Consider the following 17144-nt stretch of genomic DNA (forward strand, 5'->3'; position numbering starts at 1 on the left):
CAGGATTTCTGAAGGTCTTTCTCTTTTTTCTCCATTTTCTTTGAAAGTCATTCATTGACTGCTTTTGGCTCCTTGGACTTCACCATTTTCAGAGGAATTTTTATTTGTTTGGTTGTTTGTTAGGACCCGAAGTCTGAACCACTCAAGCATAAAAAATAACCTAACTAAAGGAATGAAACAGTTTTGCTTCTATATATAAGTTTGCAAAGAATCAGTTTTAAATTGTATCTTTGGTCAATTCACTGCAAAAACAGATAATTTGTTCCTATTTCTTTAGTCAAATCTATAATACAAAATGGCACTGATATCAAGGTTTGACAGGTATAAAATTGTATTTTTTTTTTCATCCTTAAACTTGGGAAGTCCCACTATGGTGTGCAGTGTGTCCCTAAAAAATCTAAAGGAAATTGGAAAAGTGGGGGACAAAATAAGTAGAAGGGCTAAAAATAACTAAATAAAATCTACCTACAGCAGATGAACAATATCTGAACGTCACATCATTGCAAAACAGCAAGATATCTAGTAAAGACCTGACACGGGACCTGAGAGATGCATCTGGCTCTTCAGCTGATTATCTACTGTTCACTGAAGCATCATCAGAAAGGAAAAGTAAGTGGGAGAAAATAATGAGGTATGCTAGATTATACAAGAACTGGACTGAAAATTCCATTTTTGGTTTAAATCATATATGAACAAAGGCGATCAGGAGGGAGGTAAAACAGTGAGTTTCTAAAGCCGCCTAAAAACACAGTGGAGGTCTTTCAAGAAGCCTGGAAACTATTTCTTGAAGATGACTTATTAAAGAAGAGTGTGGCTGAAGGAGTTCAGTCTCTCTCACACAAAAAGTCAAATATTAATGTTGGTGTTCTTTAGAATGGTGAAAACTGTATTTTTGAAGAAAAAAAAAATCAAATCCAGATAGTTTTGAAGCTGTTGAGATAATTACTAGAATTTTGTTCAGCAATTTGTCATATGTCACGATGGCTCCACCATGAATATGAGACTATTAATATGAAATAAAATAATAATAACAGTGAAAATAATGTTTCATCATACAGAGTAACCCAGTGAGGTCTTCATGGCTGGCTGTGTTCTCTTAAATATGGATACTAATGGGTAAATTCAGCAGGTAAACCATCCATGTCAGGTGGTAAAACCAAAGTACAACCAGAAAAAAAAATAAACGTCTATGTTCATGATACCAAATAACAGCTGATACAAGTTTATGAATAAAAAAGATTGCAACGGTTGGGTGCTAATTCAGGTGGTGTAGCTGCAATAAATGTCACTCAGTTAAATAAATAATTGTATTTAAACCTCTCAGACTATGTATTATATTTCTAAAATGCACATTACTTTAATTAAAAAAATGTTCATATAGTAAACTCATATAAATTATTATTATTATGTGCACAAAAATACAAACCTGCCAAGAGATATATTCACTGATAGTCCTCCACTTTCCTAAAGCGTTTATCAAAATTCATATATTTTCCAGATAAGGAAGCAGCTCTCCGTACCCCCAGATCTGCAGTAAAACTGAACACTCTGAGAGATAAGAGAGGTCCAGGTGAAAGCACTTTAAAGATGAGCCCTTGATTAATGATTGTGTCAGTGAAGTCTAAAAATACAAACCATAGAACAGATAACATCATAACTTCTATTGAGTTGCATTCGAGGGTTGGAAAAAAAAATACCGCACACTAAATAAATCAGTGCATCATTTATTTAAGAGTAGCAGTGAAAGACATTAGGCTGTAAATGAAAACTCCAATAAACAAAAAGGCAAACGTTGTATATGTGATTAATTGCTGCAGCCTGTAAACACAAAAACCCTCCACTTGGTTCAACGACATTACTTCACCCTTTACAGCCAGTTAAAACAAACTTGAGTCATTCTTTGCAACAGCTATCCAGTGATTTTTGTTTTAATTAGACCACTTTCAGCTGAGTCACTACATCTTGCATCTGTTAATCACAAACACAAACCTTTACTTCATATTTTCATATTTCTTCCTTCAATATTTCCTTTCTTGGCGTTCCTTATATTCAGAGTTCTTCACTTTGTTCAGATGGCTTTTAAATATTAATAAAAAAAATAATTCTTGATTAACTGTTTACCATCGTCAGTCATACACTCACACCCTCACACATACACGACACGTCAGAAAAAAAGTGTTTCAACTGTTGTCCAGCATCTGAATTTCGGGCTTGTTTCTTGAGAATAACTGCAAATATGAACAAAAAGCTTGGATTTCCATATATAAGTGAAACGCACACATCTTATTTTAAAGTGTATAGTACTAAACCCCCACTTCTAAACTAACACCTCCCAGCTCTGAGCCATGACGCAGCTCATTTATGTCAAATGTCATTTCAAAGCAAACGTCAATGGACTGTCCAGTCTGCTTGCACATGTAGAAAAGAAGTGTGTAATATGGCTTCAGAAATACTGACATCAAAAATCAAACATGTTGTTTGAAAAATGTAGACGAAAACCTTTGGTTTTCAAGATGTGCACATTATAAAAACACATTATTTATACACCATGTTCAGTAACCCCAATGCTGAGAATCACACAGTGCTCATTTTCTTGTCTTGCCAGTTTATCAGACTTAGCAGCAACTCTCACCCCCCAAAACTAGATTCTAGAACAGCTGACATACTTCATAAGAATACACGTTTTTTGGCAGACCTGGAGTTTCTTAAAAAGCACATCAGTAGTTCAGACAAAAACTGTAACGCTCGTGTAAACACACTGCCATCTGCTGGTAGGAGAGGCACAAGCAACCCGTTGTAGCTCCAGTGAAGCTCTCTGCTCCTCTTTTAGTTTTCTACCACTCAGTTTTCCCTTCTTGGTGGGGATTTTTCCTCAATTTTGGCCGCTTGGCAGACTTCACAAACATTGCTTAAGAAGTCCAAACACACAGCAGCTACAACAAGCCAAGAACATCTCTCTTCTGCCTTCTTATTTTGTTCAGTTCTTCTTCCGCTGAGCCATGGACTCAAGCTGGGTTCAGTGAAAGGATCTGTTGACTTTTCTCAGAAGAGTCTGACCTGTTTCTTCAGTTCATTTTGTTTCCACTGAGCAAGACGGTCAAAGGCAGACATGGACATGCTGAAGACTCTATAAAACTCCTCTGGGGAGAGATGACGCTGTTAGCAGGAAGAGACAAAGAAGATTAAAACACAATCTCATTTTTACATTTAATAAACCATAGAGAAAAAACATTAATAATGTGACACAACCAGTTGCACAGAGTTTCTAAAATTCATAAGTAGTGACCTTTACTGATATAGTACCAAATGAAAAGACATACAGTACTGTACAAAAGTATCAAGTCACCCTCATTTCTATAAAGTTTGCTTTTAAGTAGCCTGGCTTTCTCGTAATTTTAAAGTGGTTTGAGCAATAACTATCCAGGCTTTCAGAAGCACTTTCAATTTTTTTCTTAGGACACTGGCAGTTTTTTCTTAGTCCACTCCTTGTACCTGAGCCTGGAATTCAACATTTCTGAAGCAGTGCGGGATCATCTTGACAAACAACTGAACAAAAGGCAGTCAAAATCTTTCAATGTCCTTCAAGAGGCCTAGAAAGTTCAAGCTCTTTGGAACTGTAAAAACTCTGTTTTTGCTTTGTGCACTCTATTTCCATTTACGTTTGCACGTGTTTCAGTAAATCACTGCACCTATTTCCCATTTTGTTAGCAAAATATAAAGAAATGAATGGTGACTCAGGACTTTTGCACAGTGCAGCACACAGGGAACACTGTGCTTTAAATGTTTTTCTCTGCTAATGATCAGTCTGTCCATTCAGCTTTACATTGCAGGTTGTTTGAGGCAACAACATCTGCCACTTAGTGCTTAGAGGAAGGCTCTGTATTCTGCTTTCTTTGCTGCTCTATGACTCGTAAAACATCTGCAGTGCTCATTGCGTCCAACATGAGGGACACTGCAGGGTTTTTTGTTCTTTAGTGTTGAGAGCTTTCATCACAGTCTGAAAGATCAAAAGCAACGCTTGATGTAGACTTTGTGAAAGAGTTGGGTCCTATAACAGGTCACCTCTAGTCTGGCTCGGTCCACATCACTGGGGAGGCGCTGCTGCCCTCTGACTGACACCACAAGGGCTTCATATGGGTAGATCTTATGAAGAAAGAAAACATATTATTAATACCTGTCAAAGGGGTTGTTTTATTATTAATATTCCTGTAAGGTTCCTCATCAAAATGCACCATGGGTGATTTAGCTGAAATAAGTATGAAACGCTAAAAGGACTTAAAAGGACTTTAAATGCTGACTTCTTTCTAAATTCTTTACTGAAAATGATTATTTGAATGAGGATGAAAACAAAAACATCAGTAAAAATTTTGGAAATTCAGTATATATTTTAACATGTTTGCATCAGAAGAATCTGAATCATTTTGCATTTGTTTTACCCTCTAGTGGTCAAATGCAGTTACAATGCCAACAACCCCTAAAACTGTATATGAAGAAAAAAAAGAACATTAAGTTTATTTTTTCAATTTGTGATTTCACCAATGACAATGTTAAGAAATGCTGTTTTTTTCTGGTGTTAATGAAGTTCTCGGTTGATTTTCTTTTTTATCCTAAAATGATGACTTGTAAAGAACAAGTGAGAATTATTTACAATAATTGCGCAGCAGAATCAAGTCTACTGATGTCTGTTGTCAGCATAATTCTGATCTTCCTGAACTATAAATTATAATCATCTAAATACAAACAAAAATAAAGATTGAACGGTTTTACTTTACATGTATTTTTAATTCAGTGCCAAAAAGTACAAAAATAAATAGGAGCTTTTTCAGGATACAGCATGTGACACCAACATGTAACATTGTTACATAAAAACTAAAAAGAAGAAGAAATATATGTTTATTGTGATTATATACAAAATAACTACGCAAACAAGATTTGAGCAACCAAAATTTTCCCTGAAGGTTCTCATCTATAGCAGGTGTTGTGATATCATCATGTTGCCAAGCAACCACCTACCAAGTTAACTGATGCCTTTGTAGTTTATGTGCCTATAACACCTTAAAAGCGTCATATGATTAAAATTTCACGACAATATCATGCAATTTTTTAACCACAAAACTTGAATTATGCATGCTATGTTGAGATACCATGTTGCCTAGCAACTGCCTAAAAAGGAGAAAAACTACAGACCAGACAATACTGGAGAATGGCCATGCACTAGTATATACACAATACATGACTATTATTTATTATTAACTTTCCAATTAGGCAGCTTGATCTTAGAGAGTACTGTCATAGTACTGTCAGCCTGTGTTTACTCATATTCATGGGTACAAATATACTTATCTTGCCATAAAAAGACAAGGCTGGTACTGTTAGCTTTTGTTAACGTCTATTTGTGGGTTTGACTTTGCTGTCAGTAAAATGAGTCTGTCACTGTTACAATTTCTCTGGCTGAAGTGGGTGCTACTGAGTGAGATTAATTCATTATTCAGATTAAAGAAGCAACATCATCATTCTTATCCACTGATACAAACCTGTCACTCTTTGCTCAGCAACAGATTTCTTACTTTCTTACTTCTTACTAGCAACTGGATCTTACCTTATATTCTGAAAAGAAGGAGAAAAAAAGGAATCACTGACAATTGCTGTTCCAACAGTTCTGACTAACATGTGTTAAGGTAGGCAATCGATCAAGAGAAAAACTCAAGTAAGCAGATTGAGCTGAGCAATAGGCTTACCTCTTATCTGCCAATTAACTGCATTAGTGCTGTCATACTGGTAATAATCTCCACCAACACTCCCAGGCTGCCGCAACAGGAAAGTGCATTTTAGGAAAACATGGAATAAAAATACACATTTAATATTTTACAATATTTTAGTGTTTTTTTAGTCTAACAACTTATCACACTAATGTATCGACAGCATCATGCCACTTGTCTCACTTGGCCTTAAGAAGCAACTGATACAAATGGGTTTCAGGTCAGTAGCAAATGAAGGACTTTGCAATGTATTACAGTTTAGCAAATGGCCATGTGTATCTTATTCTCTCTCTGACTCTTGAGAGCAAACTTACATTCATTATCTGTGGACTGCAATCATCAATTATGGGAACTTGGTTTTTGTCTCCAAACACAAGACGAGTCATCACACACACACACTCATCTGGTGTTGCTATCCTCGTGGGGACATCTTATTGACGTAATGCTTTCCCTAGCCGCTTACCCTAACCATCAAAAATAAATGCCTAATCCCAATTGTAACCCTGACACTAAAACCACATTTTGAGTGTGAAAAATGCCTTCAACTCCGTGGGGACCTGGATTTTGGTCCCCACGAAGGCTGTTGGTCCCCACCAGTATAGTAAATTTCAGATTTTGGTCCCCACCAAGATAGTAAGAATCATACACACACAACACACACACACACACACACACACACACACACACACGGACACGACACACACACACACACAGACACACACAACACACACACACACACACACACACACCCCATTATTCCTTACCCTGTTCAGTGCATTTCTGCCGTAGCCTGGCAACGAGGCTGATTTGGCAATGTAGGAGTCTGGCAGAACAAACAAAAACACATAAACAAGCACATGAAGAATGAAAACTGATACCGATCAACTTAAATGTCAGAATGCAAGAGTAACACTGCCTCGTATTGGGTCTTGGTGGGCTTTTGGTTTATTTATTTAATTATTTACGTTTTTGGGGGGGGGGGGGGGGGGGGGTTACTTCACAGCTTCAAAATTTTTAATTTGATTTTGTCAAATACAGCAAGAAATAAACTACAGATACATTTCTGTATCTGATTTTAAGAAAGCTTTTGAGCTGTGGGTAAATGGGGGAAAAACATTTTGCTTTTTTTCTGTCAATGAGCAGAAGCTATATTTTGCTGTTTCATCAAGTTTTCTTTCCACTTTTTTTCTACTGAAGTCTTGCATAAGAAATGTTTTCATGTCTGAAAAGTGATAATCTAATGTTTTTTCTGTCTTATGCTCATTTTTCTATCTAATATCTTTCACCCAACTCTGATCTTGACACCTCTCATCTCAATAGCTCAAACAGCGAGTTACTGACATGTTGCTGGGAGTTTGGAAAAAGGCCTCCGATCAACTTTCTATCGTTTCATATAAGAATTCAAAGCAGAAGTGCCCTTTTTTCATATATTTGAAATCTCAAGGCTACAACACAATGTCTCAAAGACCCAAGCTGTGATCTGAGATGGCTTTTAAGTTGCAGAAAAGAGTTGCATTACTTCCTTTATACCAACATAGCACCTGTCTTGTAATCAGTGATAACCACTGGTGGCAACCAAGTATCTCTGGGCATCCTTGCACTTGTTGTGTGCACTGCTGCAGTGGAAGCAGCAGAGGGCAGTGTAATCCCACTGTTCCTCTCAATTCATTTGGCTTGCCTTTACTTCACTATCACTGTTTCCTGTTCCTGTTCTTCCCCTGTCACTAGATTTTCCCTCCTTTTTCCACTCCTCCCTCTAACTCCTCTGTTCATCCTTCCTCCCTCCTTCTCTCTTTTACTCTGGTGTTGAAAGGAATTAAATTACCCTGTAATGTCAAAGAGCCCTGGCGAAACACCATGATGCAGCAGAATACAGGCTGCTGTGTATTGGCAATGCACAGTGTGTGTAAAATACTGAAGTATAATGAGTTTGTCATCTACTACTTTTTCTCAACAAGAAATGAGATATAGTCAGTGTTCATCTCAGATATGTACTGCTCTGTTGCCAGCATGAAAACTACTAGCATAAGCATCTCATGTATCACAATTTTTGTTTTGTTGTTCCTTCACTATAATAACTGAATCTTTGAATCTTTATAGCTAACGTTTGGTGTGTTTAGTGCACCATCAAAATTACTTGATTGGGCACAAATGCACAGTTTTCAAAAACAAATATGGAAGCCCAGTTCGGACTTTAATGCCTTAAAATTCATTCTAATTTGTGTTGTACAGTTATTTCATTTTTAACCTTAATTTATGTTTTATTCCTTCCTAGTTAAATTTACCCTTTTTAATTTTTCATAGTTATTTCCTATCTTATTCATAGCCTTTTCCTTTTTCTTTTTTTTTTCTCTTTAGGTCACGAGCAGTTGTCTAAGCATTTCACTGCATATCGTACTGTGTATGACTGTGTACATGACAAATAAAATTTGAATTTGAATTTAAAACATAAACAACTATTAAAAGCAGAAGAACAGCATCGGAATTCCCCAAAATCTTTAAAAATATTGTCACATGTAACAACAGCTTATAGAACAGATCACTGTGGATGATGCAGCTTCTGAAAAAAAATAAAATAAAGACAGGCCTTGTTGTCATTCATCTTTCTACCCGTAACTCAAAAGATAGAGGTGTCTGTGCACGTGTCAGTGTGAACTGATAAAAATCTCCTACTTAAAGCTCTGCTGCTGTCACAGCAGAACTAACAGGATGAAGAAGATGAGGGGAAAAGCCGTCTCTCTGTGCCATGGCTCCCATTGGGATGAACAAGCAGATCAAAACACATTGATGAACCACTCACCGCTGTCAGCGCTGCAGAGGGACCTGGGAGCTGAAAGACAGACAAACAAAGGAGTGGGGAGAGGGGCCATATGAAAATATTGTAATTTCACCAGTTTCATACTGTGAAAATTTTGTCTCAAGCCCCAAAAATGCAGTTTTTTAAAAATGATTTAGAATAAGAACTTTAGCTCAGTAAACACTTTAGTGGAGGGACTTGTTTCCCAGAAAAGAGATGCTAGTAAAGAGCAGAATAAAATACTGCTAAAGAAAAACGGCAAGATGGATTTTGAATCCATCTCCGATTCAGTTAAAACACTGAGGAACAAATCGTGCAGTGATCTGTGGAATCTAGTGAGAAAGTTATAGTATGTTATGGGACACAAAGAGAACTTTAGGAGGTCACTGCATCAAATTATCTATCTCCATCTCCCTAGCACAATCTTTTCTTTTCTTCCCGCCTCACATCGTCATTTTCAATCCTTTGTCCAATATATGCACTATTACTCCTCTGCACATGACATCCTACTAAACACACGTAAGAATCCAGGCATTCTGTTGTATATATCTTAAAATACTGAAATTGTTATAGTAATTAGGATATCTACCAAATGAAGAGGACTCCATGTTAATCATAATGCAATGAATTTGAACATTTGACAAAATAAAACCCATGAAAAATACATTATATGCACAGTGTGTGAGAACAAAGGCATAGCTGAAGTTAATATTGGGATATTCATTCTCGTCTTTAAAAAGCATTGGCAATCAGCAGATGTTCTTCATCCTGATCCATTAAACTGACTAAAGCTGCAACAATGCTGCTGTCCTTTGTGGACCATGTTGGTCTTTTCGTTTAGTGTGCGCATAAACATGCATATCAGTTGCTGGGACAACATGAACAGATGTCACACTCTGTTAAGTAGGGTTAATAAATCTACCACATAGTAAAAGTATTAGTTTTCAGTGGCGAGGGTATACATATTTAAAAAAGCCAGTTGTTTTGGGAGATGTCTATAAAACATCAGTTGTGTGAGAACATGTCCCTAAGAAGATCTGCATGCAGGATTAATCACTAGACCTATACATCATTTAAAATATGAAGCACTATGTGCATAGGCATGCAGCACGTTAGATATTTATATGCTTATGGCACATACCCACTGCACTTATTTCGAATAGAGTTTTGCAGTTATTGTTTCTCAAACATAGATAAACAAACAAATAAATAAAGGAAAAAGTTCTTTCCCTTTTTTCCATTTTATTATAATGACTTACTAGCAAAGCTTGCTACTGACTGTTTCTGTCACTATGGTGAAATAATTACAGTGAGATTTGCTTAGTTTCGCATGATAGCGTGCTAGCAATTGCTAATTACAAAGCAAAACTACAGCTGAGGATCTTGTAAAAACATCTTTAAGTCTTTAAACTGAACAAATAATCAAAGATAATAATGATTTATTATAAAAAAATAAATAAATCAAAAGCACCTTGCGCTTTTACGGCTAGTTTTCTACTAATTTAAATGCAGCTGCTTCTCTAGTATTAGTGCTAAACTTAAGACAGCTGCATCACTGCTGAATATTAATTATTGATCCTGTACACACTTAAGTACATTTGAATGATTATGCAATCACTTAACAATCTACAATCAATGACTCTGAATGCTGAATCAGAATAAAACAAAACAACTGCAATGCTCAGTTGTTAAGCTTTGACCTGATGACTTAAGGTCATCTCTGAGAATGATATAAATGTGTTTACCAGCTGTCATCCTCTGGTGAACATGAAATGTGAAATTGTCATGGCCATACCACCATGCTGAGATATATTAGACCGAAGTGATTGACTAACTAACTGATGGACAGATACTGCCATCCTTAGGGTCACGCTGCTAGCGTGGATAAAAATGGTCCGAATCAATTCAGTGAGAGGAAGTCACCAAGCATGTCAGTCAGTTTGTAGCAGTTCATTCCATTTCTGAAAAATGGTGAACATCCCATTTTGGAATTAGCTTCCTCTGAAGAACAGATGAGTGCGCCTGTCATGATTTTCTAATCAGTGTAATAACAGCAAGCACCATAAACCCATAGTGATTACACAGCACTGAGCACCCACATTATTCATACCTCTCTCTCTCCGTGACCTCCCTGTGGACAGAGCTCATTTCCCTCTTTTTCCACCGCTCTCTGACCCTGATTTACTTCTAAGGCTTCATGTCGTACATCTTCTCTCAACAGCTCCAAATTGCTTTAGCTTCTGATTCTCTCTCTCACCCTTATATCTATACACTTTCTATAATGTTCACTCTTTGTTCCGCTTTAACAGGCTTCCTTTTATTCCTGCTGGACCCCCAGCACAACACAACACAACACAACGCACGCTTTCTTTGCCTTTCTCCGAATCTCTCCATCTTTGTCTCGCGTTATCTGCTGAACACAATGAGGAATGGGATCAATTAAAGAGTTAACACAGAAGCGGGAAAACCCCACCTGCTCAGGCTCGGTCAGCAAACAGTACAACACCCAACACTGTTCCAGCTATAAAGGAAACTACATTTATTTCCTAACATCTAACCTTCAGTTACTGCATCCTAATCAGAATTAGCCCAAACCAAAACTAATGTTGTTCTAGCTACTAAAGCCTCAAACCTTTTAAACATTAAATAAATAAATAAAATACTTCAGGGACTGGGAATATATCCATAAGCCATGCAAACTTAACATCATTAACCTTTCACCAGAAGAGAGACAGAAAGGACGTAGCCAGGCTAGCTACTATTTGAAGCTAAAATTCTTTATGAACACCAGCATGCTAACATGGTCACACTGATAATGCTAACATGCAAACGTTTAATATTGTATTACTATATAAATCATATGGGAAACAGAAGATAAAACAATGGAGTCCAGTAAATACTGAGATACTTTAGAGAGATGGTTTATCCCGTAGACAGGGAGATATTTTTCCAATATTTGGAACAAATGAGGGAACAACCAATAGACAGACTTTCGCTACTTAATCAGATAAAAGGGGTGTTTGTAGCATTGCCATAAAAACAGTCTGTTGTGGCTCCTTTTCCTGTCTTTTTAAGTAAGCTTTCTTCTCATTAGCTGTCCCGCAAAAACAAACCGTTTGAACAACGGATGACTTAGGCTGCGCTGCTCACAGTCCTGTGTGCCTGAGATGACCATATAAGGGATATTTGCTCTCAGTGATGTCATATGAAAATACGAGTATAAAAAACTGTGCATTTAGAGCCATCTGAGGCCTGTGTTGACCTCATTATTTCAAACTTTATCCACGTTTAATGTGAGCATTCACCAGTGTAACAGTATTTATATATATGTATATATATATATATATATATACACCATAAAATAAGAAAAAAGCAGAATACATCCACTTGAATATTTCTGCTTTACTCCAGCTAATCAACTTATAGCCATGGCACCACCTCTTAAAATCATCAGACTTAGTTTGTTTTTTCTATAATGAATTACAATATAGACTTTTACTAATATATCTGCAAAAAATCCCACATCAAATTCATCATACTAAAGACAAGATTACGAGCCTAACCTACTGTCATGTGACAATGCATGGTAAATAAAGTTGATCAGCTTACTGTCATATTCAAGATGTAAATAAACACATACACACACACACTTACAGCCATTAAGGGAGCTGTATCCCAGATTGCTCAGCGCCTCCTTGCTGCTACAGCGGGAGCTGTGTCTGCTACCCCACTGGTCATTGTCGTGACAACCTGCTCGTGCCTTCATCTCCTCCTTCAGGATCAATCTGCCAATTCCCTGCATGGAGTGAAGGAAAGTAGAGCAGAGGAGAGGAACAAAGAGAGATGGGAAAACAAGGTGGAACAAAAGGACAGATAGATGGAGTAATAAGAGTTGATTGAGTGGGATGGGTGCATGAGTTGACAGATGGTGATGGAATAATGCAGGATAAAGGATGTGAGGACAGAAGAAGAGAGGAGTACAGGGGCATCACTTTGTATCATGTCAAGTGAGGCTGGAAAGAAGCATTTAATTAACTGGCTCATTAAATATTAACCCTCACTTAAAATATAACAGGAAGAAGCAACAGATGTATTTTTACCCTGTTTATATTATGATTCAGTCCATCCTCCTCTCCTCCAGATGAAAACCTCCTCACCCTGGAGACTAGACAGAGAGATGGAGGAAATGAAAGGTAACAGGGAGCAAGTGAGAAGACTGAAAAAGTGAACATCAAAGTGAAAAAACTGTCACTTGGCTCTCTGGGTTCAGTTTGTGTATAGCAGTAAAACATGCTGTTAAGTAGAAGGTGCTTTACCTTTTGGAGAGCCAGTATATGGGTAGTAGTTGGAGTTCGGGTGATAAATGCTGTTACAGTTTGAGGTGGAAAGGCGATTTGAATTGGTGAGATTGTCATTGGTCCTACTCTTATTGGCTGTTGGAGAGGCTGATATTTCTGACAGGAAGATAATTAGAGAAGCTGTTGAGGGTATTTTTTAAAATTTATTGTTAAAGACACACTTTGAACATTTGATTTGTGACAGAAAATCTTTTTGTCCTAGGATCTTGTGCTGAATTTCATGCTAGAAATAACAACAAAACAACCAGAAGTGAAACATCTATATGGGTAGAAAGCCTTAAAGATGTTCTTGTTTAATGAAAGTGTCTTTCCCCCCTCCTCCTATTGTTGGCTTTAAAATGATTTTCTGACCAACGTGTTTGCTGATGCGTGAGTGCAAGAGAAACAAGACAGATGAAGTAGTGCATATATTTACAGAGAGGGGAGAGAGCACAGTATGTGAGAGGAAAGGAGGAGAAGAGGGGAGACGCATCAAAAACAGGGGAATGGAAAATCGAAAAGAGGTCAGAGACAATGGGAGGGGGTGTGATACAAAACTTCAAGCAGGTGATAATGCTGACTCTGAATAAAAAATATGAACAGAATGAAACACTTTAAGGTATTATACAAGTGTGTAAAGTTTCTGTTAGGGCTGAAATCTCACAAGAAGTAATTAAGAAAAATGCCAGCAAACAGAAAAACACTGTAAAAGCACACAAACCACAATGGAAACAGGAAATCACAAAACACAATGGAGTGTTTTTGGAAGACAGTAATGTGACAGCACAGCTGCACACGTGACAGAAACTAAACCACACGAATACACATGATACACAGAAGTGGAGGAGTCATCTGTGCTGTCAGGGACCAATGATTGTAGAAAAGATGTGAAAAAGACACACGCATGGTGTTTTTTTTTAATCAGATGATTCATATAACACTGTAGATTCATGTTTGCTATTAACTGCTAGTTTGTCACTTCTGCAGCTGGTCCATCACACTGTTGTTTCCCCAAACGGCCCTTGTCTTTTGTGTGCTTTTTGAGCATTTTTCTATTTGCTGGTGTTTTCTTAAGACGCAGTGCATTTGTACCTTCAGGGCCACTGTAAACTAATCATGTGTATACATGAATGGCATTTTTCTTCTTTGAAGGACAAATAAAATCCATCTGTTTGTGCGTATTTGTTATCATTTTTGTATTGTGATGGGTTTTTTTTTTATTTAATTTGAGTATTCATTTAACTTAAGCATTTGATCAAGTGCAATATGGCTCCACCTCACCCCCATTTTTAGTATCATTTTACATCTAAAACTGATGCTACCTTTCAGATGCACCAAAACAGATGCAATGTATTTTTGGCCTGACTTAGATCATTTGATACAGCTGGAGCTGCTAAAACATTTTATTTGTGATTCCTTCTGTGGTATATCTAGATGTGGTAGATGGCGTGAGGAAATAGATGAAATAGTGTTATTGCATAGTGTTATAGGCAGATGTGCAGCCACATCTGCCTATAAAACATTATAGTATCAATGTATCGTATATACACCTGATTATGGTATTTTGCCTTAATATGAAACCTGCTCTATACATGATTAATGGTGTAAATGTAAATCCACATCCACACAGCCCAGTTTGCAGACTGCCCAACAGGAGAGAGAGAGGCTTGTCAGCACTTTGTGGCGCAATGTAAATCATGCAGAGGTCTTTCAGAAGAACTGTAACTCTGTTGGACCTGCCATGTGAGCACAGATAGATCATCTAGACACTATTTGGCACTGCTTCTCTCAGTTCCACCAGTGGAATCTGTAAGCACAGGTTTGATGTGGCTGTATCAAAACTGCGATCAAACTTTACATCCACCTCAAGTCTGCATACCTTTATAGTTGAGCCAAGTAGCCTTAAAGCAACTTTATCAACATGATGTATGGGGAATGCTACTGTCATAATTAGGAATGCACCAATCCATCAGCTCTGACTGTGATTTAGTATGTGCATTTTTCCAAAAGTCTCATGAGGTAGCATTTGGCTAGAATGCTAAAAAACTGAGCAGGCTAGTCAGTGTGACTGGGTGATACAAAATTCAGTCATATTAAGGTCAATCTGGGAACTCACTGAATGGTCTTCTGACTTATGAGATATTTGGTCATACAGAGAAAGGGGCTGGCAGAAATCAACCTACATAGAAGCTACGGAGAGGCATTTGCATTCAGTTCTCCAAACAGTCAACAGCTCATATCTTAAAATTGATGAGGTTATGTTCAACTCCAGTGTCGATTGTTTGAAAAATTGAGCTGCTCGGGAAAGGGAGTGACGCTGGAACTCATCTTGAAGATGAAGAAGCGCAAAAGGAAATATGGAAAAAGCATAGTTTTGCGTTTTATAAAGTTTATGGCTCTCTGAATTTTATATTTTAAGTAAGTTTTTGAGCTTTTAGTCTTGAGTTGTGGTTACTTTCTATAATCTGAGGTCTGTTTATATCTTGAGTTTCTTAAGTTTCCGTCTCCGTCCCCCAGTTGTTAGCAGAGATGGGCGGTAACGCGTTACTTCCATACCATACTCCTTCCATTTCTGAATGATCGCTTGAACAGTGCTCTGTGGGATGTTCAAGGCTTTGGAAATCTTTTTGTAGCCTAAGCCTGCTTTGAATTTCTCCCTGACTTTATCCCTGACATGTCTGGTGTGTTCTTTGGACTTCATGGTGTTGTTGCTCCCAATATTCTCTTAGACAACCTCTGAGGCCGTCACAGAGCAGCTGTATTTGTACTGACATTAGATTACACACAGGTGCACTCTATTTAGTCATTAGCACTGTCTATGGACAACTGACTGCACTCAGACCAAAGGGGGCTGAATAATTACGCACACCCCAATTTGCAGTTATTTATTTGTAAAAAATGTTTGGAATCATGTATGATTTTCGTTCCACTTCTCACGTGTACACCACTTTGTATTGGTCTTTCACGTGGAATTCCAATAAAATTGATTCATGTTTGTGGCTGTAATGTGACAAAATGTGGAAAGGTTCAAGGGGGGCTGAATACTTTTACAAGCCACTGTAGATTATGTTCACCTGTGTCTCATTTCCCTCAGCTGTGTTCACTTCAGCTAATCCCCCCTCTTGTGTATATATAATGGCATCTTTCTGTCAGTCCTTGTACAGTGTCTGTTATTGTGTCTTCTGTGCCTAAATTGTTGGATTCCTGTATAGTCCTTAATATTTATAGTTTGTACTTTTCAACCTATTTAAGTAAAGGTGTGTTTTCAATTTCTGCTGCTGCCTTAAGAGTCTCCATATGAGTCCTCCTCCAACAGATACATGACAGCAAAACTGAGAAGCACAGACAATGGCTGCAGTGGTGGTGTAACAGATTGGCTATTTTTACTGTTTTTAATATTTTTAGTTTCTCCAGCCTCATCTGTTCTTCTGCCTCTGGCATCATATTTAATCTTTACTTTGTATTATTTGTCTCTTGGTCACTTCTTTTTGATATGAAGTGAAGGTTAGTTTCTCATGTCTCTTTTTATGGATAATAATCAAGTAGTCCTAAAATTGACTCCTACTTCCTTTTACCTGATTTTGATGGAAAACATCAAGGAAAGGTGTCCAGAAGAACTTATAAGGAAACAGGAAAAGGAAAGCTTTTTACTCAGAGAATCTGAATGCACATATTTGTAAATGGTGTACCATGTTAAAACTACAATGTCCCATAGCTGGACTAAATTACAAGAAGAAAAAGGCTGAAATTCTATAAAATTAAATGAATCTTATTTTATTATTTTTTCCTGCCTAACCAATGATGCAGTAACTCTTATCCTACCTACTGTTGAAATTTTCTGTGACCAAAGTAAAATTCCCTCCATCAACAACTTAGGCTGGAGCCTTTCCCAGCTAGCCCCGAGTAAAAATGTATATCATATGATGATGATCAATCTAAAGGGGGGCAATACAACCACAGACATGACTAATGTATATCTTAAACACACTTTGATATAGTTCATATAAGTGAAATTAGTGATTGAAATGACTCAAAAAGAATTTGATTTGTTATTATTTGTTATTATGGCTGCCATACAGATACTTCCGGGTCACTTCTATTTGTTAGAAACCTTCCTAAGCAACATTAACTGCACAACCACACCTCTAATTTTATTTCATGGTCTTTTTCTTTGCTGTGACTATCTGCCAAATTATTGCTTTCACCTGTGCCTTGTTCCCACCTGTGCTTCACCTCCAGTCACCCCTCTGT

At 37.4% G+C, this 17144-nt stretch overlaps 1 protein-coding gene across 3 annotated transcripts in view; it reads right to left on the minus strand.

Annotated features, from left to right (window-relative positions):
• Positions 1-652: 652 nt before the first annotated feature.
• The window catches only part of LOC102288874 (actin-binding LIM protein 3), a 59928-nt gene continuing 43436 nt past the window's right edge, over positions 653-17144 (minus strand). For 2 of the 3 annotated variants that reach the window (XM_042222297.1, XM_042222298.1), the window contains 9 exons: positions 12873-13010; positions 12657-12721; positions 12211-12352; positions 8560-8589; positions 6524-6582; positions 5739-5805; positions 5600-5607; positions 4063-4143; positions 653-3156 (listed from right to left, as the gene is read on the minus strand). In XM_042222297.1, coding sequence (XP_042078231.1) covers positions 3043-3156; positions 4063-4143; positions 5600-5607; positions 5739-5805; positions 6524-6582; positions 8560-8589; positions 12211-12352; positions 12657-12721; positions 12873-13010 — 704 coding nt within the window. In that variant the 3' untranslated portion in view covers positions 653-3042. The remainder of the gene's footprint in view (positions 3157-4062; positions 4144-5599; positions 5608-5738; positions 5806-6523; positions 6583-8559; positions 8590-12210; positions 12353-12656; positions 12722-12872; positions 13011-17144) is intronic. The other variant, XM_042222299.1, reaches the window with a different exon arrangement.

The sequence above is a fragment of the Haplochromis burtoni genome, unplaced genomic scaffold (genome assembly GCF_018398535.1).
Source record: "Haplochromis burtoni strain Fernald_Lab_line unplaced genomic scaffold, NCSU_Asbu1 Contig_83, whole genome shotgun sequence".
In the NCBI taxonomy this organism is placed as follows: Eukaryota; Metazoa; Chordata; class Actinopteri; order Cichliformes; family Cichlidae; genus Haplochromis; species Haplochromis burtoni.